This window comes from Musa acuminata, chromosome BXJ2-5 (assembly GCF_036884655.1).
Source record: "Musa acuminata AAA Group cultivar baxijiao chromosome BXJ2-5, Cavendish_Baxijiao_AAA, whole genome shotgun sequence".
NCBI lineage: Eukaryota > Viridiplantae > Streptophyta > Magnoliopsida > Zingiberales > Musaceae > Musa > Musa acuminata.
Window position 1 is genome coordinate 9,899,692 of NC_088342.1, and position 21,766 is coordinate 9,921,457.

General features: G+C 41.9%; 4 protein-coding genes across 7 annotated transcripts; 1 reads left to right on the plus strand and 3 right to left on the minus strand.

The window, feature by feature from the left end:
• Positions 1 to 505: 505 nt before the first annotated feature.
• On the minus strand, positions 506 to 2,658 carry LOC103984918 (fatty acid desaturase DES3). Its single transcript, XM_009402494.3, has 8 exons — positions 2,225 to 2,658; positions 2,067 to 2,156; positions 1,893 to 1,959; positions 1,680 to 1,772; positions 1,413 to 1,598; positions 1,262 to 1,342; positions 1,046 to 1,183; positions 506 to 961 (listed from the first exon to the last, which is right to left on the minus strand). Exons 1-8 carry the CDS (start codon positions 2,608 to 2,610, stop codon positions 770 to 772), a joined length of 1,233 nt encoding a protein of 410 aa, XP_009400769.2. The 5' UTR covers positions 2,611 to 2,658; the 3' UTR covers positions 506 to 769.
• Positions 2,659 to 4,071: 1,413 nt separating this feature from the next.
• LOC103984919 (uncharacterized) lies at positions 4,072 to 11,432 on the minus strand. Of its 3 annotated transcripts, none has more exons than XM_065108740.1 (9): positions 10,498 to 11,432; positions 9,346 to 10,033; positions 8,655 to 8,686; positions 7,669 to 7,710; positions 7,219 to 7,299; positions 5,410 to 5,498; positions 5,233 to 5,283; positions 5,037 to 5,102; positions 4,072 to 4,724 (listed from the first exon to the last, which is right to left on the minus strand). In XM_065108740.1, the coding sequence occupies exons 2-8, from the start codon at positions 9,429 to 9,431 to the stop codon at positions 5,073 to 5,075; spliced, it is 411 nt and encodes a 136-aa protein (XP_064964812.1). In that variant the 5' UTR covers positions 9,432 to 10,033; positions 10,498 to 11,432; the 3' UTR covers positions 4,072 to 4,724; positions 5,037 to 5,072. The 3 variants fall into 3 exon arrangements, with proteins under 3 accessions (XP_064964812.1, XP_064964813.1, XP_009400770.2); XM_065108741.1 differs by having other exon boundaries at positions 4,072 to 4,771; XM_009402495.3 differs by lacking the exon at positions 4,072 to 4,724 and having other exon boundaries at positions 4,837 to 5,102; positions 10,498 to 11,430.
• Positions 11,433 to 11,744: 312 nt separating this feature from the next.
• Positions 11,745 to 15,007, minus strand: LOC135612436 (monothiol glutaredoxin-S12, chloroplastic-like). Its single transcript, XM_065108739.1, has 2 exons — positions 14,464 to 15,007; positions 11,745 to 12,323 (listed from the first exon to the last, which is right to left on the minus strand). The coding sequence occupies exons 1-2, from the start codon at positions 14,932 to 14,934 to the stop codon at positions 11,817 to 11,819; spliced, it is 978 nt and encodes a 325-aa protein (XP_064964811.1). The 5' UTR covers positions 14,935 to 15,007; the 3' UTR covers positions 11,745 to 11,816.
• Positions 15,008 to 18,158: 3,151 nt separating this feature from the next.
• LOC103984921 (protein trichome birefringence-like 28) lies at positions 18,159 to 21,638 on the plus strand. Of its 2 annotated transcripts, XM_065108742.1 has the most exons (6): positions 18,159 to 18,996; positions 19,096 to 19,267; positions 19,340 to 19,539; positions 19,628 to 19,783; positions 21,113 to 21,471; positions 21,546 to 21,638. In XM_065108742.1, the coding sequence occupies exons 1-5, from the start codon at positions 18,500 to 18,502 to the stop codon at positions 21,468 to 21,470; spliced, it is 1,383 nt and encodes a 460-aa protein (XP_064964814.1). In that variant the 5' UTR covers positions 18,159 to 18,499; the 3' UTR covers position 21,471; positions 21,546 to 21,638. The 2 variants fall into 2 exon arrangements, with proteins under 2 accessions (XP_064964814.1, XP_009400772.2); XM_009402497.3 differs by lacking the exon at positions 21,546 to 21,638 and having other exon boundaries at positions 21,113 to 21,542.
• Positions 21,639 to 21,766: the final 128 nt, after the last annotated feature.

A 21,766-nucleotide genomic window follows, 5' to 3' on the forward strand; every position in this document is an offset into this window, starting at 1 on the left:
TCAACTTGAATAGTTGCATGTTGGCATCGCATGTTGATCACAATAGGCAAATAGATTAAAGGATTATTATATATATTGGGTTTTTGACTCTTGATCTCAATAATTTTCACTCCAAGTAAACATATTTTTTTTATAGAATTAATTATCTTTAATATTTTATTTTTTATATTTTTAAAAATTATATTGGGATCCATATATTTATTGAAATATTTAATCATGTTTCTTCTTACGCCAGGACTCTACTGATAGAAATATCGTAAAGTTTAACACTGAACACATGTTGATTTTGTTTCACTTCGGTTTATCATTAAGTACACGAAGTATTTTCGTTAGTAGAATCGATGATGTGAAAAGAAACGAAATTAAATGTTTGATTTTCGGAAGCATAGATATCTAAATATAATTTTTAAAACCAAAGATAACTAATTAATTAGCCCCTCTTTGTATTATAAGCATATATTTTCTACTTCCAAAAACATGGGACTATAAATAATTGCACCAAAGCTATTGTTATTGTCATTATTATTATTCAAATAAATATTGTATTTCGCCCAGAGATGAAATGATACACCAAAAAGAAAAATAAATTGATACAGAAAAGCTCACCGGCCGGAGATCCGCCACCCAACTCAAGATTCACAAACGAACAAACAAGGATAGCCAATGCAAGATGAATGAGATGAGATCAGGCGAGGCCTCATCGTGGACTACCGGTTCGGTTGCAAGAATCGGACACCTGCTACCAATCGGCGGAGCGACACGGGAGGCTTCACTGCGACTTCTGCCGCCGGCCACCGTGCAGCTGATGGTCTGTCTGGTAGTAGACGACGTCCCCCTCGTCGCTCACAAAGTGATCGACTCTTAGGCTTCTAAGCAGAACGCCGAGCAGGTGAAATGGCAGCGGCCCGGATCTCTCGGGCTCTCTGTAGTACTTCCCCAGCACCGGCTTCGCGGCCGTGGTCTGAAGCGGAGGATCAAGAAGGAAGTTAGTGTACCGGTCACGCTTCCGCGGAGGAAGAGGAAGAGAGGAAGGATGGATACTCACCGCTTCTACGAGATTGTAGTGTGGGATCTGAGGGAAGAGGTGGTGGATGACATGAGTCCCGATGTCATGGTGGATGTTGTTTATCCACCCGTAGTCTCTGTCGAGCGTCGTCAGTCCTCCTCGCAGGTAGCTCCATTCCTGCGAGATGGGGAGAAAGTGGTGTGAACTGAGAAGGTCAACAGCTCACCTCGACCAGATTGGAACAGAGTCTCTCACCTCGCCGCGGTACCACGGAAGCTTTTGTCGGTGTCCATGGTGATGCAGGTAAGTCACCAAATCTAACCACATCACGAACACCTGATCCAGGCAATTGCAGATGCATCAGATTCAACGTCTACATGCAGGAGAATGCAACCAGGATGCTGACCAAGTAGGGTACGCCGTAGAGTTTGAGCACCGGAGCAGGGCCATACGCCCATGACAGACACAGAAGCGAGGCCGCCATGGCCGACCAGCAGACGGTGGAGACGACGACATCCTGCTGCTCGCCGGGGCGAAACAGTTTGCTGCTCGGCAGGAAATGAGAGCCTTCCTTCCCGGGGCTTCTCCTCCACTACGGAATCATGGCCGAGAAGAAATGGAGTTAGAATTTTTCGAGCGCGATCGACAAGGGTTTGGATCTCGGCGGACTCACCAGATAGACAGGGAAGGCAAACAAGGGGAAAGGTAACGTGAACCGCATCTTTCGGCTGGTGGAATCCATTTCTCTGTACGTCTTCTCACTCAGCTGCAGCAAAGAAGCAGGACGCTCTTGAGCAGAACAGAGAGAGACGGCTGTGTGATGTTCTTGCAGCAAAACATCATACAGTGCAAACACAGAGCAATTGGAGCTAAGTATCGTACTTACCGGGTGCCATGATTCATCCTTGTCTACGTTCCCATGGTTCTGGTGATGAGTCCTGTGGCTAATCCTCCTGCGACCAACCCCAACAAAGGAATTGGAAGGGAAGAATCACTTTCGATATCGGAATCAAGTGATTCCAAGCATGAATACTAGAGATTAGGTAGAAGCAACGCTTACCATCCATGATATGGCACCAGAATGATGGAGTGGAGAAGGTGTCCCACGACATTGTTCAGCAATGCACTGTTGGAGAAGCTCCCATGCCCACTGCCAACACAAGCGTTCTTAGTTCCTCCACTCTGAGCTCAATCAAGAAGAACGAGGTGGGTGTGTACCAGTCATGTCCGAGGACGAAGAGAGCCCAGAACATGGTGCCCTGGGCGAACCAGTAGAGAGGCCAGAAGGTCCAGCTGTCGAGAGAGGCAGCGGCGAGAGCGAGCAGGGCGACGACGACTGCGTCGCGGAGGACGTAGCTCATGGACCGCCAGGGGTCCTTCACCCAGCAGTGGCTGGGGATGGCCGCCCGGACATCGCCGATCCTGAAGGGCGGCGGCTTCCCGGACTGGACCTCCTCCGCCGCCGACTCCTCGGGGTTCAATGCATCCACCTTTTGTTTCTTCGTCGGCGCCACCGTCTTCTTGAGCGCAGGGACGGCCGTGGACCAGGGCCAGATGTAGAGGAGGGAGATTCTTGGACGAAGGAAGGAGTAGGAGAGCCTCATGGCCGGCTAGCTGCTTCGCTTGGGGGTGGTGGAGTATTGAAGGTTGGGGGTGGCGTGCGTTGCGTACTTATGGCCGTTCAACCATGGTCTCTCTCTCTCTCTCTCTCTCTCTCTATTCACGTGGATGTGAAGCTGATTCACATGGTGATAAGCGGCATGAGACACGAGTAAAACGCGGCGGCCTCGGTGGAACACGAGAGATCATCGTGTGCGCATCTGTTCTCTGATACTTACGACGAAAGTAGGAAGGAACTCGGAAGATTGCCTCCTGATGAGACACGTTGAATGTATGATCTAATTGAAATATCCTCCCTAACAATTATCTGATCAAACACGCAACCTAAATAGGATTAACTGCAGCTCTTCGTTATATGTAAGCCCATCAAGATAAAACAGTTGAGATCGTGCAAGGAGACACCTTCCCATTGATGGAACCGATTAAACACGCAACCTAAAAAGGGTTAACTGTCGCTCTTCATCACGTGTAAGGCCATCAAGATCAAAGATGTTGAGATCGAGCAAGAACAACTACCTTCCCATTGATGGAAAAGAGCTCCACGCTCACTGAGCACCTCTCCCATAAATGGGAATGAGCTCACCGGCCATCGTTTGTCGCGGCCGTCACGGAACCAACCAATTTGGAGAAATTCTCACTAAAACGACAAGCAGTCTTTCTCATGACAAGGCATTTGCGACTTCACCCGACCGTGACTCAAGTGGACTTCTTTTGCCGACACTCTAATAGTACATTTTAGTCGGTCTAATTATAATTTTTTTATATATAATTTATAATTACATGAGATAATTCATAATTAGATCGATTAAAATATATTTTTAAAAATTATATTAAATTTTTTATATTTATGAAAGTAAAATATTTAACTTTAATTTTTTTCACGTCTGTTGACTAAAATATCATAGGATCTATCATTAAACACATATTGATTTTGCTTTATTTCGACTTATCACTAAGTATATACAATATTTTCGTCAATAGAGTCGACATTATATATTAAATATTTCACTTTCATAGGTATAGAGATCCCAATATAACTTTTAAAATTGTAAAGATCGAAATACTAAAAATAACTAATTACAGGAGTAATATATAATTAACTATCATCCCTCACGAATGATCTACTCTCTAGGAAGACTATTAACAATATGGCACATAATTCTGTCAGCCTTACACATAGTGAACGCGTTGACTCAAAAAATATCTTACAATCTCACAAAATAATTTGTACGGTATCAACTCCCTACTTAATCTAGAGGGTTATCAAACCCTCTATAAAATAATTTAATTATACTAATTTATTCTAAAATTTTTGAACCCTATATCACTCTTTTTCTAATGTATTAATTTAAGAGTCAGATAGATCAGACTCAAATTCAAATCAAGATTGACTCTCAATCCTCCACATCTCGGTTAATCATATTCTACCTTAATAATATTGTAAGTTTTGATTTCTCCAGACCTACCACTATCACTAATATTCATTAAAAAATAGAGACTAAATTACATGTGATCTTGAGTGGTATATATATGTGTGTATGTATATCACATGCTGCACACGCATACAAAACTGAACATTTAGCAGGATGATTGGAGAAATATATGTAATTAAATGTGGGTATTGGATGTAAATAAAGCTTTAGATGCTGTAATCGAGGCTGGCCATGTGACATAACGTCCATTCACCACCACGAAGAGAGTTTCTTAATGCTCCATTCACCTCCTTGTTTTGTCTTGTGCTTGCAGTGTTCCAACCCCCACTCGTGCATGCGTGCGTAACATGGCATCGCGCGGGACGGAGAAGACGAAAAGATTCCATGTAGCTTGTGACAAGATTAATTGATTCCAAGGTCCAGGAAGCTGCTGGGGACCTGTGTGTATCACTATATAATCATGGATGGTCCATGATCCACGTGATCGACATGGCGATACTGTGCAAAATGGCACAGATGGCTATCAGCAACAAGCAGCTGTCCCCACGAAAGACACGTTCTCCATGCACGTGCAACACGCATCGGTCTGGGAACGAATGAACCGGCACACCACACTCGTCGAGGATGAAGAAACTGTGGCTGCAATTTATTCCCTGATAGGCTCCCTGTTGTTGCATTTGGAAGCCAACCGAAGCTGGATGTAAGATTTTGCCTTTTCTTGTAGATAGGGAGTGACTATGTCAGCAACTATAAGAAGCACAATAAACTCCCAAGACATGGAAACTCAAAATATTGCAGCTTTAGATAACCAGCAAAAGACAGGGTTAATAGGTACCTTCTAACAAAAAAGAATACCAAGACCAGAGGAGCATGCTTAAGTGCCCTATAAATATCCGTAGATATTAAGTGCTATAAACTAACAAAAGTGTTATGGGTGATCTTCATATCTTGATCGTAACCAAATCCAAAGGACTTACAATTAGGATCATCATGCCTCAGTTCTGAATGCGGCGTCACTCTTGTGGACTTATAATGGAGAGGATCTGCATAAAGGAATATCAAACATTTACTGCACTATGTATGATGAGAACATTTTCAATATTCAAAATCCTATGAATGAAAGAATTGGTAAAGATTTCATAATTGCATTGCATATTAGGAAGTATGATGTACCTTTTCGGTAAAATCATGAAAAATCTGCTCTTCCATGGCATTGGTCAGTTGCTGTAAAATGTTATAGAATGAATTAAGGTTAGATATAAACAATATATAATTAATTAATTCAAATGTCAACGAGTGTTCAACTAGAACAGGAACAACAATAGTGATTTCACGGTGGCGAACAATTACATCTTCTGGGTCATCACTGCCATCGATTTTCTGAATTATCCTCCTTAAGTCTCCATTCCGTAAGACCTCTCGTATTTCACTTGAGTTTGCTGCCAGTCAAAAATTGGCATGCAAAGGGTCATAAGTAAACTAGGACTCATGAGATACAGAAAAGGGAAGGAAGACAACATTTTGGACACCAAGTGCAAAAGAAATTTCGTGCCAGACACCAGCTGAACCTCACAGAATATCAAATCATAGCAAAAAGAATCAGGCAACCCAACTAACAGGCTTACTCATTACATCAAACTTTAAAAGAATTAATCATTCTAGTCAGAAGAGGGCATCTGAACTTATATCACTGGTAAAAGTATGATGCTAACCGAAGCAGCTTTCCTGGTTGGCAAAATCATCAATTTGACAAAGAAGACCACAGTTTTAATTCTACTCTTATAAGAAAACCAATGACTACGGTCTAGACAGTCTGAGTCATGGCTACCCAGAAAATCCAAAAAAATTCTGTAAGCTACCACACAGCAACTAAGAAATTAGTATATGATAGTAGTGTTATATTTTAATTAAAAAAATTGCAGATTGAAACCTAAAATGGTTATGCAACAGAGAAGCAATAATCAAACCCTCAAGAACTTGATCTTGAATGTCCACTCGCTTAAAAACAACGAAGAAAAACTACAAAATTTTCATACGAAGACTACATATTGTCCTATGAATTATTTGTTCATAACAACCAAAAATGATCATACACTCGATAATCATAGACAACACAACAAATGTTCCCTCTACTATAACCAAATAAAAAAAGTGACCTCCCTACAAAACTTTGTTCAGATTGATTCCATGATTGTTATGTCCACCATTACTTATTTCCTCTCCCATTAATGGAAATGCTTCTCTAAAGATACACAATGGTTCTTCCCAAATCCCATGCCAATCATAGCCTAGAAAAATAGCTGCTTTCCAATTTTGAACTCTCATATTTTTAGCCACCTTAAATAAAGAGCTAAAAGAATGCTAACTGTCACAATATAATTATTAATCATGATAACTGAATTAACAATATGATATGACAGTAGAAGAATTTGAATGAGATTTACAACTAGGCATTACCTATCAATTTGACAAAATCATCAATTTGAATGAGCTTTCCTGGTTGGCAAAATCATCAATTTGACAAAGAAGACCACAGTTTTGCTTCTACTCTTATAAGAAAACCAATGACTACAGTCTAGACTGTTTGAGTGATGGCTACCCAGAAAATCCAAAAAAATTCTGTAAGCTACCACACAGCAACTAAGAAATTAGTATTATGATAGTACTTAGTAGTGTTATATTTTAATTAAAAAAATTGCAGATTGAAACCTAAAATGGTTATGCAACAGAGAAGCAATAATCAAACCCTCAAGAACTTGATCTTGAATGTCCACTCGCTTAAAAACAATGAAGAAAAACTACAAAATTTTCATACGAAGACTACATATTGTCCTATGAATTATTTGTTCATAACAACCAAAAATGATCATACACTCGATAATCATAGACAACACAACAAATGCTCCCTCTACTATAACCAAATAAACAAAGTGACCTCTCTACAAAACTTTGTTCAGATTGATTCCATGATTGTTATGTCCACCATTACTTATTTCCTCTCCCATTAATGGAAATGCTTCTCTAAAGATACACAGCCACCTTAAATAAAGAGCTAAAAGCATGCTAACTGTCACAATATAATTATTAATCATGATAACTGAATTAACAATATAATATGACAGTAGAAGAATTTGAATGAGATTTACAACTAGGCATTACCTATCAACTGTAATTGTTCTTTATCAACAACCCAACTTGGATCATTGACCTCATATGATCGTTCAGGAAGCATCAAGTTTGCTGCATAAAACAGAGACATGGATATCCGTATAAGGTGAGCCACATGACAACTGACAAGTGATATACATCTACAGAATTAATGATAAAATTTAATACAAATATATGACAGCAAAGTTATCTGTAAATGACAAGTTTTTGGCGCACAGAAGAACGTAAGCAAGATGAGCCAACAAGCAATTACAGCATATCCAACAGGTTGTCAAATTATCAAAAAGCAGATTACCCTCGATAAAAATGTATGCATCGAAAGCAACTAAGAGAGGTAATAAAAAAGGTGTTTTGCCTAACACAGAAATTTTAATGATAAACTGCAACTGTCAATGTAAATCATATATGTCTAAACTTCTTGTGAAGTAACAGAAATCTTACGTGTTTCTTCCACTGAAGGCAATGGCTTTTTGCATGGATTTTCTGCACCAGTAAGATAAGAAAGAAACTTAGTCACATGAAGAACACAAACTCAATGGTATGTCTTTATAATATATATGCTGCACCACAACCTCATAACTAATGTCAAGGCTCAAAACCATTACTTCAAGGAAATCATTGCAACAATTTCTTGAACTCATAACTAATGTCAAGGCTCAAAACCATTACTTCAAGGAATCATTGCCACAGTTTCTCGACTTCGTATGAGACAACAAAAGGCTAGATTTTTTTTTTTTTAGACAATTATGGCTCATAAGTTAGTGGGAACACAAGAGAAACAACTAAACAAATGTCTCTAGTAAAATGGTCTATGTGCATCCAATCTAGTTTGGCAGTTTTAATACAAATATTGCATCCAGAGCAACACTTCAAATGAATGCCTGAGATGATCCAGATACATAAATTTGTTAAGTTTTCTCAAAATAACTTTTCATGCAGATCTATATATGTGTTCGGTATCAGGTACCAAAATATAATACAAATAGTTGCAGAAGTAGTACAAACATAAATTCGATGAATACATATGAAAGACATATCCAACTAATATACAATCTTTGGTGAATGCCTATAAAAGATATATCCAGCTAATTACAATCTTCCCGATTAGTTGCTGCTTTCATTAGTAGTTTACATAGTACCAAAACCTCTATAATAAATTTTCATAATCCACAATATTCATTCAACCTAAATAGAAGTTTTCAAAAAAAAAAAAGAGTGACCCAAAGTATGCGGCTCCTGCTATTTGGGATAATTAACACAAATAATCTTACTCTAGCAGGCAAAGAGAAACTTTACCACAACATCAAGGTCCCAAAAGGAGCTCTTCAACAAGACTCGAAATTCTTTTTTAAGGAATCCAAACAGAAACAATTAACACAGAGATAAAACAGAAAATCCAAAGTAAATAAATATTGAGTCATTTGTACCTTTATGTTTCTTGAAGCATGCCAAGGAACAACTGCATTAAAAAAAAGCAATATTTATATTAATAACTGTACAAAATTTGATAGGCATCAAAGAAAATAATAAACCGAAGGAAAATGATCCTAGAGTCACTGTTATAGATTATTCGAATAAATGCCTCACAAAAGGTTTAGATCCGACTTGCATTGTTCTCTTAGCATGCAGCAAAAAAGTTAAATCAACATAGCAAGTTGTCTCTTATTGGAGTAAATCTGCCGTCTCGTATTTAACTCTACCCCTAGGGACAATTAATTTGGCATGTTACTCTGCAACCTTGTGATTGCTCTCACCTTAGGTTCAAGCATAACCAACAACAACCACACGATGGTAACGATGTCTTACCATGAACTCAATGCAGCGCAGATAGCATAACCTTCCGGTTGAGAGAAATCAAGCATCGAAAGAGTTTACCCTTTCGGAATTACTATGACAGGTGAAGGTAACTAAAAATAATCAAAGCTTCGGAGATAAAACCACATACAACGACTCGCCCACATCATCATCATCACCCAAGAACAAAAGAAGAAAAAGAAAGAAAAAACATCAATAAATTAACATCTATTAGCCTACGCTACAGATAAGAACCACCGATGACTCTCCTAATCGATGCATTGTGACTAGAAAAGGGGCAAACGGAGAATGATGCGAACTTACTAGGGGACAAGGCAATTAGGGCACTTGTACTTGGATTGCGCTTCGCGGCAGACCTCGCACTTCCGAGGAGGGGGACGAGAACCCATCTCTACTCTATTCTACACCCACCCCACTGCCCTTCCTCTTCGTCTCCGACTCGATCGGCGCACGACTTCCTTCACCTACCTCAGCGAGGGGTTTCGCCAGAAGCAATTATATTAGGCTCTTAATGGGCCTCAAATGTTGTGGGCTTGTGAAATAATCAGTCTTACCATCGAATTTGATCGTCAATCCGATATATATCGAAATTGATTTAAGTTTATTTCGTTTATTGGGTAAATATTTTTCCTAAAATAAAACTTGATCGAACCTATGAAGAAGACAAATGAAACATTAGGATGATGCTAACTCCGGTATCTCAACAGTGGATCTTCGTGGAGGAGGCGCTCGCGATAAATTCTCCATGCGTATTCATCCAAGTAGAAGGCATGAAACCTTCTTCCATTGTCTTCATCACCTTCATCAGCATCACCAGCACCACAGCCCTCCGCTGCTGAAGGCAACAGCGGGGAGATAACAGTATCAAGTGGCACGGTCACCAGCACTGTCAAGGATGTGCAGCCGGTGCGGTGCCATCACAGCCATCAAAAGGCAAGGAAGTTGGCTGAGGCCTGCTTCTCACTCTCTTGAACGTTCCATTGCTCCATACCTTCCCACAAGCAAATCATTACAGCAATTATATATATGGATTGGGATGCACTTTGGACTTAGCAATTGTATCATACCTTCAAAGTTATGCTCAACAGGTTTGATCAAACTAAGCTATAAATGCATATGGTTAATCTAACAAATGGGCATGAGACTAGTCGAAGGTGTACGCTATAATCTTGCACTGCTAATTACTATATTATATGAGAAAATCCTCCGGTTGAGAAAAATACTTCCTCCTAATATATATAAATAGGAGAGAGACATGTTAATGTATTTAAGTTTTCATCTTCTTCCTCCTAATATATATAAATAGGAGAAAGACATGTTAATGTATTTAAGTTTTCATCTCAATGTAAGACAGAACATAAGTTCTACACTATTGTCATACATATCCAAAAAGCATTCAATTCAATTTCAGATTTGTCACAGTTACCTGTAGCAGAATGGGATCAAACAACTCACCTGTGCAATGTCCCCGAGTGTGATCTGCAACAGGAGCTATAGAAATCAGCTCACCCGAGTCACCAATAGCAAGATATGGCTGCTTCCACCAGTTCATCTCATACTGAACACATACGGATAACACTTGCTTTTCCTCATTTGATAGCCAGTTTTATCAGTATTTATGTCAATGTCGTACGAAGAGATCCATATCAAACACCATGGTGTATAACTCCGCTTCTCAAAGGGGTTTTTGCAGAGCCGTTCTATCATGGAGGACAGCATATCTACCACCCGTAATCCCACCTTCTCCAAGCATTTACCAAACTCTAGCAACGCCGGAAGAGATGCAAACCCGTCTCCGTCCACCCTTCCACCGGTATCCAACATCAAAATCCGATCTTGATCATCGTGATCGAGATCCTCAGGGTGGAAGCCGAGGGATAGAAGATTGTTGACCGGAATCCAGTCAGATCGGAGGAAGGACTGCGATTCGGCGAGGGCGGAGGGGACGCCGTGGCGGGCAAGGTGGAAGAACCCGAAGTCGGACGCGGCGCGGAGAAGGTCACTTGGCGGGGGCTGATCTAAGTATATAACAGGCGAGAAATCAGGACGCAGGGGGCGGCGAGGGACGGGAGAGGGTCCGGGCGGCGAGGAGTTGGTGGAGGAGGCGGGGGAGGGCAGCATCGTCGTCAGCGGGAAGGGAGCTGGCGAGGGATTGGTTTGACGGCGTCGGAGGAGGAGGCCGAGGAGGAAGCCATTCGGAGGGAAAGCTTAGTTTTCCCAACCTGTTGCATACTTCAAACATATTATGCTTTACTGCTGCATTTATGATACGATATCATGAAAATTTTGGCTTGAGGATTTTTAGTCGCAATCAATTAGTTGCCATTTTCCTAACGTTGTGATCTTTTGCAGCATATTTCCCTGTTAACAAATTGCACACGGCATTTAGAAGACTCCCGACTAGAATTGATTCCAAGGCGGCTACGTGATGTTCGTAGTTTGAAAGGTAGGCAAGCTTCAAAGAATTCGGTGATGATCTCGTGCTTCACCGACATGTATGTTTCAGATGCATTGCATCGTGTGGAGCAGCAGCCTTTGGGACGTGTCTGCATGCATAAACTAAGGCCAACTGTTCCCTCGTTATCCGCCTGTTTATGGGGTGTTCTTTGGGAAGAAGAAGACACATGGGGCCATGGCCGTCAGTCCATGCCAATCTTATGGCTGTAGAAAGGCTCGATCACAACAACTCTTGCAAGTTACAATTCAGGAATCTTCAAATATCTCTCTACCTTTAATGGTTTCTCGATATGACAAGATCAAATAACATGATTGGCTTACTTCTGGAGAAGTGAAGCAAGCTCACCTGTCTCTGCCATGGAGGAAATGATATCACATCCACCTACAAGCTCTCCGTTGGCAAAGACCTGCGGGAATGTGGGCCAATTGCTGTAGCTCTTCAGCGCCTCCCTCAACCCATAGTTGTACTCCTCGTCCAGCACATCAACAGATTCGTAGTCGATGCCGTGAGCCTCCAATATTCCGATCACCCTTTGAGAGAAACCACAGAGCGGAGCACTCCTTGATCCTTTGATGAATGCAACTACCTTCTTTTCCTTCACGAGCCGATCGATGAGCTGCTCCAGAGGGACAGTCAGCTGAACGTTGCGACCAGGCATCAGTCGCAGATCTGGCTTTTTCTGCGGCCGCCTGACCCATGTGTTGTTTCCAGATTCATTCCCCGGTGGGACTTTCCCGGTGGCCGAGATATGCTCTTCCATCCATGATTTCCAAGCGTTGGTTAGAACGGTACGGTCCGGTTCAACCTCATCAATTAGGCTTACCTGCAATGATAAGAGTTAAGGAAATTACTGGTCAAAGTATGCTTGGAATCTTTGCTCGATGTTCTGTTCATATAATCTCTAATATGAAATAACCTTTAACTTTGAGTTCCATACTTGCAGTCCTATTGTAAATCCACAGCATGGAACTAGAAGCAATACATAAGGTGTCCCGTCATTCTTTCCTACTCCCTTATCTGTGGCAATTGAATGCTTTCTCTATAAGATATGCTTAACCATAGGTCTACGGAAGTTTCTTGAATAAATACTTTCAGAATTTCTGTTAAGTTTATAGTTTATATAGAAGGTACAAGAAAGCATAATGGTGTTGCTCGTGTGACATAATTCAACATTCCACATAAGGGCAAGATCATGAGGATTGATTCATTCAACACAGAATCTCTTTGACCAAGATGATGAGGTTATTCAACCAAATGCAGTTCCTCAACCAAATGCAGTTCAAATGTTAAGCAGTTAGGAAGCAAATGTTCAAAGAGTTAGTTAACTATATATGCTTTAGAAAAACATCAGATGTTATCACATAATATGATATTGCGTATCAGTATCATTTATAATATGAGTAATAATTGTTTGAACATATTCGAACAAGTATGAAAAAAATGTGTAAATGCATCAATGAACTACCAGGATCAAACTGGTCAATTCAAATTAAAGTGCTAGGAGATGCAAGGAAAACCAAAGAATCCTTGCTTGGAAATACTAAGAAGGGATATAGAGCTTGAAAATTGTCCGGTACATATTTCTTGGTAGGATGCGATACTGTGAGAAGATCCCTTGGAGACAATGACTTCACACTGGAAGAAGCTATTATGACCCAAACAAGTTGTTTCTAATACCGTTGGGTCTTATCGAGAAATAATTAGATAAGGGTGTGTTCAGTAAGACTGTAGCAAACTGAAATCTTAAGGTTTTGCTAGAAGAAGAAAGGGAAAAACAGTTCTGAAACAACAATATCAAATGGATCAGTATTTCAAGTAGTTCGGATTGTCAATGGGTCTTGATGTAATTGCAACTAAAACGGGTTAGCTACTAAGTTTACCTTCATTGAAGGTAGAAAGCTGATAACTAAAGAGGAAAGAATGAATCACTAAAGAAAAATGGATGGCGGCTGCGAGAATTATTGTGCAGCCATCTTGCATCATACTGTGGGGCAGAATCCACAGAATATTGAATGCTGAAATATAACGTAAACCTTGCCGTTCAGTTTAGATTATCCAAACCTTGCTTAGGCTCGAATACACTTTTGCTGGTAAAGTGTTGTAACATCACAAATTCCACAAAGCCTTTCTTGATTAACCCTACAGAACTCTCGCAGAAGTCATTTTCTAGTATAATTCCAACTCCAAACTCGGAGTTTTTCTTGGATAGTTCCAACATACCATCATTTAGAAGAACTCCAAATTCTAGGACCGATGGGTCAACTATCATAAAAAATTATACAGAATCATTAAACACTAAAAGGGACTTGCATGATCTAATTAAAAATTTTTAGCTTCTCACTTGGCATAACATTACTGATGCGTCTTTAAGAAAGTTTTAGAACTAACTAATATGTTTCCATTGGCATTTAAGTGAATGCCTAATATACCTTCAGAGAATAATAAATCACAAAATGCTATCCTTTTCTTGGTTGACTGATTTGAGAATGACAACGCCACCAATTTCCAAGAATCAAGTTTCACCAAGCTCACTAGATCAACTTATACTTTCCCTATGAAGCATTGACACAGACCTGAAAGCACATTCATCGTACAAAGATCCAACAGTTCTAATCATCAACTGTTGCACTGGGGGATTCAGTGAAAACTTACCGAGGGGCAGATCAAGTGAAACAAATCGTGTTGGTGTCGTAATCCCCAAGTACAAAGTCGGTCATCGACGAGTTCATTTCTTTTATGGTTTTGGATTCACAGAAGAATTCAAAGATGGTGAAAGAAGACAAAGAAGTATACGATTAAAGGCGATCCACGCGTGGAATCTTTTCAAAAAGATACAATTTTGATATTTTTATTACGAATCAGAATTCGATTTTGTGAAAATCTAATCAAAGAGTAATTTTTCTTAAAGAATCCGGTTTTGGACCCAAATTACTTCGATTGGTTCCAGGTTTTCGAGGGATTACCTTCACCGAATGGCACAGATCGGGGACGAACTTTGAGTGGCTGGCGATGCTGCTCGCAATATTGCGCGATATCCCGATGAACTGGAGATCCCCTTCCTTATCGTAGACCCCGTAGACGCCGGCGCCGGAGGGGAATTTGCCGTCCGACTCTCCAGGGCCCTTCGGAACCGGAACAAGCTCCGCCTCCGAGAGCTTCCCGAGTGCGGCGGCGACGAAGGGGGCAGAGGCAGAGGCCCGGCGGAGCGCCCCTTTCTTCGGAGAGGTCAAGGGGAACCGCAGGCCTGATGGGCGATAAATGCAAGAAACGGAAGCGAAACAAGAAGAGGAAGGAGAGGACACAAGCGCGAAGGTTTTGAGAGAACGGGAACGAGGAGGAGGGGGAGATGGTAGGGATCGGAGCGCGGAGAAGAGGCTGTGAGGGGAGGACGCCATGGTCGCGACAATCACACGTGCCTGCGGCGCCTCTATCATTTATCGACACCCTCGAATCGGAGCTTTAGCCCAACGGGTGTAAGCGACCCGCTTACCGGATCCGAATCCTATAGCAAAAGAAAGGTTCGTTAAAGACCGGGTCAATCGACCCGAACCCGAAGTTGCAATGGTACTCCAATGACCTCCTCCTCCACCCGGCAGGGTTCGAGGTCTGCGAGAGAGGGTATGGCGATGGAGACCGTCCTGTTGAAGACTTCTCTCGGCCTACTTGTCTGTCGGTTTCCAGTCGTCTCCCGAGTGACCTAAAACTTTCCTCTGCTTCCTTCTGCGGAGCTTCTGAATGGGAATTAAAGATTCACAGGAGCAAACAAAATGCAGTCCCTTCTCATCAACTGGAAGACCCTCAGCAGGAGCAAATGCAGCTGACCATGAGCATATCTGCCGATGGATTCGGCGCCAAGTTGCAGAGCATTCACCGGAGCGAGACGGTAAGGTGAGAAAGAAAGGATAAAAGAGGTGCGATATTTCTTCTTCTTCCTCTTCTTTAAGGGAGGGGGAGAGAGGTCTCAGTAGGAATAGTGCCGTTTTTGGTGCAGGAATCACTCTTCATTCGATGAGCTATCTATCTCTTCCGACTGATTTGCTTTGACAGCCATTAGTGGGAAGCACATGAACAATAGAACTTGGCCCACTGTTCGCAGAAGATAGTGATCCACACTTCCAGACAATAAATGTTGTCCATGACATTGCTTAGAGTGAGTAAATGACTGGAATAGAGGAGGGGAATCCAATTCTCACATGTTGTGCATGAATCATCTACTGGAACCTGATCAGATTTGCGAGGACAGGTTTTGTTGATTGTGTGTGCAAAATGTTTGATGCATCAGTGAGATCATTTGTTTCTAAAATTTGCCTGCTTATCTTCAGTATCTCTTACTGCATCCACAGTTGGTTGTCCTCAGCTACTAATGGAGAGAGAGAGAGAGAGAGGATCACAGGCATCCATTCTACTGTGCTTCATTGCCTGTCACTGTTCATGTTAGCTTAGCTTTGCCTGTGTTTTTTCATGTGATGAGAGAGAGAGAGAGAGAGAGAGAGAGAGAGAGAGAGAGAGAGAGAGAGGCTTGCAGACATCCAATCTGCTGTGCACCATTGATGTCACTATTCCTGTTATGTTAGGGTAACTTTGCCTGTGTGCTCTCAACATCATGTGGTGTCCAAATGGTCCTAATTCTAGCGGTTCCCCTACAGCTCCCTGTTTCCATGCAGCTAAAACTAGACATGTACGTATTACCAGAGAAAGATCATCATGCTACAAAATGCAAATGGAAGACAACAACAGGTTTGAACGTTTGCCAACAATAAATACATGCAGAACAAACACTTAGAAATATCAACTCTACACTTTCCAATAGATGATCATGGTATGAACTATTATTTAAATAAGTGATATAAAGATATAAAGATATGTCATGCACATGATGTCAAAGCTGAAATCGCCTATGTGAAAAAAAATCAAATCGAGATTGTTAAAGATAATTAAAAGTTATCTTGGAAGAATATTTTATAAAATATAATTTTCCTTCACTATTAAGCTCATTTTTAACATGAGGTTTAATTTTATTATCAATAATTACATTCATCTATCTCAAGTTACTAATTTATGTGTCGGATGAATCGACTCGGATAATCTCTCTCGGCTTTAATTTTTATATAGATGACATGTTAGATGATCTCTTCGAAAGCTTCACACTTTCACTTTGGAGACATATCAAATAACTCTACGTAACTGAGTTTGAACCAGAAACGTCAACACTATCTTAGAAGCATAGGACACTATGGCTCGATGCTAATCTATGGCCGTTTGTTCGATGGATACCTACACGCAACCACCATGATGGAATGTGCAACCTAAATAGGTACATCAGGTTCAAAATTCAAACATGACTTGGAACATGACAAATTTATATGTATATCTTTATGCGATTCATATATATCCGACATCCAAAGAAGACTGATGTCGCTGCCATACCGATGGGGATTAACATAAGTCTTAATACATTTTTCTTTCTTTCTTTAATGGTTGTTAGTAACTTTATGCCATGGAAGGTCCTCCCGTGGGTGAGTTGCGAGACAACAGTTGAATAAAAGCTAGCGAGGGTTGCTCGAAGGTGGTCTTTGAACTTTCATGATTGTCTTGAGATGAGGCTTCAGTAACTCGATCTTTTCAACGTCGTGCATAATAGGTTATTGTCGAGTGGGTGTTTACGACTCAATTTCTCTGATGTTTGGATTAGCTTTGAGTGGGGACTATAGTCTTTTTGTGATTCAAAATCCAATCCTTGTTTAAGTATCAAAAGATCGATTTTTTATACTTATGAAGCTTTTAAGGTGGGACCACGATCGGGACTACTCATACATCCTTTCGTATCACATTCAAGTAGACACTCATTCAGTACAATCTCCTACGATGCGATTCGACTGATACAATCTCTTAAGGTGCGGGTCGATTGGTATGATCTTCCATAATGCGACGTCAAGCCATACGCCCCCTATGGCATTGTGCTAGCAAAGGACGATCGAGGGGGTATCGACTGTCAACCTAGTCATCTTCTATATCAGGTGGATGTCCCGTTGTCCTCACGTTAGCTCCTTGACAGTTGCTAATTAACGGATCGTGATTGGTATAGGAATATTCCCTATAATTTTAGTTATTTTGATAAATTCATCACTTTCTTCGTGTTTCATTTACTCAGGAATAATGTTCGGAGAACAATTTTCAAAAATTAGTATTCTTCTTCTAACGTAGTTATAAATAGTTATGATTTTTTCTTTTTTCACTTTGTGTGTGAAAGAGTGAGAATTTTACGTGCCTATCATATGCTAACACATGACCTCATACTATATTGATATCCTCATATCAAAACTCCTAATATCTTTATACGGATACCGTTATATCAATTCATCATCTTCATATGTCGCGATATATTATTCCGACAATATAAATCGAAAAGTGGTACAGCGCTTATGTAAAAGTACGAAAACGATACGAGTGGTAGATCCTAATTCTTTCGATGCTTCATGATTCGTGATCATCGAAAGGGATGATCAGAATGCCCGACGCCCTCTCGTTGTTTCGCGAGAGTTCTGATGGATAAATCCCAAAAATTGATTTTTTTCTGGGATTCTACTGTGACCAACAACTCATCTGATGGCGAGTCCCCGTTGAGATATATCATGAAATGGATGGATGAAGTTGATGGAAGTTCATCAACAGAACGGTACTGTTCGTAGTAAACACACTTCTCATGATTCGTGCGGCACAGCCGGAGTCGATCGAGTGAGAAAACCTTGGCAAAGCTGGTTGATCTCCAACCCGTGCTTCCCCTAAAAGAAATGGTTTGGTTGCTTCCTTCACTGATGCCTTCTAGTAATGGTCGACTCCACCATTCCAAGCAAGTCCAGAGACCAATCGCTGTCCGATTACGATCAATTCCTCCCCCATATGTGGCTCACCAACACATAAATCGAGAGCTTTCTTCACTCCAGCTCCAGGCCACCCACCCATCTCCGATCTCCAGATCCGACCCCTGACAAGAGCATCATGCACTCCCCTCGCCGGAAATCCCCGCCTTCGGAGTCGCCGTTCGCGGTCGCCAAGCTCGCCGGATCCTACATCAGAAAAGGCGGCCACCTCCCCGTCGTCGTCGTCGTCGTGACCATCTTCGTCTTTGCCTTGGTGGTGATGTACAGCGAGGACATCAGGTCCATCGCCGCCGAGTACTCTTTGTCGCGATTCAAAGCCCGGGGTTACGACCTCGCCCGTGGTAGCAATGACTCCACCAGCCACCGACAACCTATGGCTGAGAAAAAGAAGCCTAGGAAGAAGAGAGACGAGAAGAGCGCCAGATCGGTCGTCAGCGTGCCGGAGTCGTGCGATCTGTCGGATGGCGAGTGGGTGTTCGACGATGTGAACTATCCGCTCTACCGGGAGGATCAGTGCCAGTTCCTGTCGGAGCAGGTGTCGTGCCTGAATAACGGCCGCCGGGAGGCCATGTACCAGAAGTGGCGGTGGCAGCCCAAGGGCTGCTCCTTGCCCAAGTCAGTCCGCGGAACACCTTTCCTTACCTGCTTGTCTCAGTTTCTTGACCTCTCACTCGATCTGAGCTGATGGCGGGTTAGAAATTCTTGATTCGCCAGATTCGACGCGAGGCTGCTGCTGGAGAGGCTGCGGGGGAAGCGGATGATGTTCGTCGGCGACTCGATGAACCGGAACCAGTGGGAGTCCTTCGTCTGCCTGCTGCAGACGGCGCTACCGCCGGAGGAGTGGAGCCGCAGGGTCGACGGCTCCCGTTCGATCTTCACGGTAGAGGTACTACTCCAACCATCCCATGGCATCAAAGCTTGCGATCGGCTAGCTAACGATGGCGATTCCTCTCCGCAGGACTACGACGCGTCGATCGAGTTCTACTGGGCACCGTTCCTGGTGGAGTCGAACTCCGACGACCCCGAGATCCACAGCATCGCGGTGAGGATCATCAAGGCCGATTCGATCGAGAAGCATGCGGTGCACTGGAAGGGGGCGGATGTGCTGGTGTTCGACACCTACATCTGGTGGATGAACACCCCAAAGATAAAAGTGCTGTGAGTAGCAGCAGCCGGTCGGCCGCACTTGCGACTGTTGGAACCGCATTTAGATTAATGTGCTCACACCAATCGTTTGTTCAAGCAGGCGTCCGGGGGCCAAGAACTGGACGGAGCATGATGAGATCGTGAGACGGGAAGCGTACGAGCGAGTTCTGAGGACTCTGTCAAATTGGGTGGATCAGAACTTGGATCCCAACAGGTCGTCGGTGTTCTTCATGAGCATGTCTCCTCTCCACAGCAGGTAATCAAGCACTTCAAACTCTTTGTTTGAGCTCTTATTTGGTCTATTGGCATCGATTACACTACTGATCTGATCTACTAAAGCATGTCATCTGCTCCCATTTACCACTCATTTCTGTGCATCTCCATCTAAATCATATCCCTGTTTTGTATGTCTGGTTCAAGAATTAGGCCCGTTTACCATTAAATGTGGCTTAGCTGTTTAACTGTGGCATAGGGCAGGAAGTTCTAAGCCAATATTTAATGTTGTTTGGCAATCACAATGTGAGCCAGTTGTCCTGCCTAACCCCGTGGAAACAGAGATATATAATTGATCTCAGTGGACGCATAAAATTTTTAATACAAGCTATATCTTGCAAGATAATTATTCTGATGTTTTCCTATGGTCTAATAAATAATGTGACATTCTCTGAACATATCAGTTTTAGCATTCGGTAGTGTGGTGAGCAAGCAAAGTCTTTGGTAGGAAGAATGTCTGTCTCATGATAGGAAATCCTGCATAAAGAAATAGTTGAATTCACATGGACAGTAGAGTAGAATTGAAGTTCTTATCATATAGAAGGCATTTAGAAGTCGGAAAGAAGTAAATAAACATTGTGAGTGTACTATCATCAATTTAGGGCTCAGTATTCTGGGTATAGACTTAATAAGTTAATGAATTAGATATCTCATGGGATTGAATCGTGATAAATATGGTGAGCATACTATCATCAACTTAGGGCTAAGTATTTTAGGTGCATACTCAATAAGTTAATGAATTAAATATCTCGTGGGATTGAATCGTGAGACAGATTTAACATTGAGGGTGTACAACATGGCATTTGTACTATTATGTTGGACCTCACATGTATCATTCCCTAGCTTGATTTTGGATTATATTCGGATCTTGATATTACTATCATTGACTATGATTACTTTATTGTCAAAAATTTTGGATCAGTTATACTATTGGATTAGATCATGACAATCTGAACTCTTCAAGTAACCACATAATTCACATATAAGAGGCTAAATTGTTGAATGCAAAATAGGAATTTTTTGGATTGATCATCGAGTATTTAGAATATGTGCTCAGATTGGCTTAGCCTTTCAACATATTAGCCCCTCAAGGTAGAATTCCTCGTGTTGCGTATGATTGTCACACCTCGTTAGCACTTTGCTGAAAGCTTGCTTCATCATTCACGCAGCTGAGAGCCATGGTGGTGTCATGATTGAAGCCGTCATGCGTCTTTGGACTTTCTGGTTCAGCATTGCACATCTTTCAGCCATTGCTTTCCACTCTGTATCTCATCTTGATCTTGATATTTTCTTGGATTTTGCTAATACGCAGGAGCACGTACTGGGGCAACCCAGATGGGATCAAGTGTGCCAAGGAGACGATGCCGATACAGAACATGACCGGAGTGCGTCTCGGAATGGACAAGAACTTGTTCGCGGTGGCAAAGAACGTGACGGGATCGACGGCGCGGGTGCCCATCACCTTCATCGACATCACGACCATGTCGGAGTACCGCAAGGACGCTCACACGTCGGTGTACACGGTGCGGCAGGGGGAGCTGCTGACGCCGGAGCAGCAGGCTAAGCCGGCCGAGTTCGCCGACTGCATCCACTGGTGCGTGCCCGGCCTGCCCGATACCTGGAACCAAATTCTCTACGCTCGGCTCCTCTCTGCCCGCCCACGCCAATGATGTACACTGTCTCTCTCTATCTCCCTTGCCAATTTGATTTTTTTTAATTATTGAACAAGGCATATTTTTTTACAGAGCTTGATAAAAGAAATATCATATAGTGGATCTCAGATAACTCAGACGTTAGCCGTAATGTTGGGAAGAAAGAAAAAAAAGTTCTTTAAGCCACTGTTCGTACAATGTTTCGAGGCTCCGACTTGTGCCTATTTTATTTATCCTACAACCTCGAGACACGTGTAAACAATTTATTGAAGGATAAGTGAGTACGATAATTCATTGAAGTCTTTATTAACTAA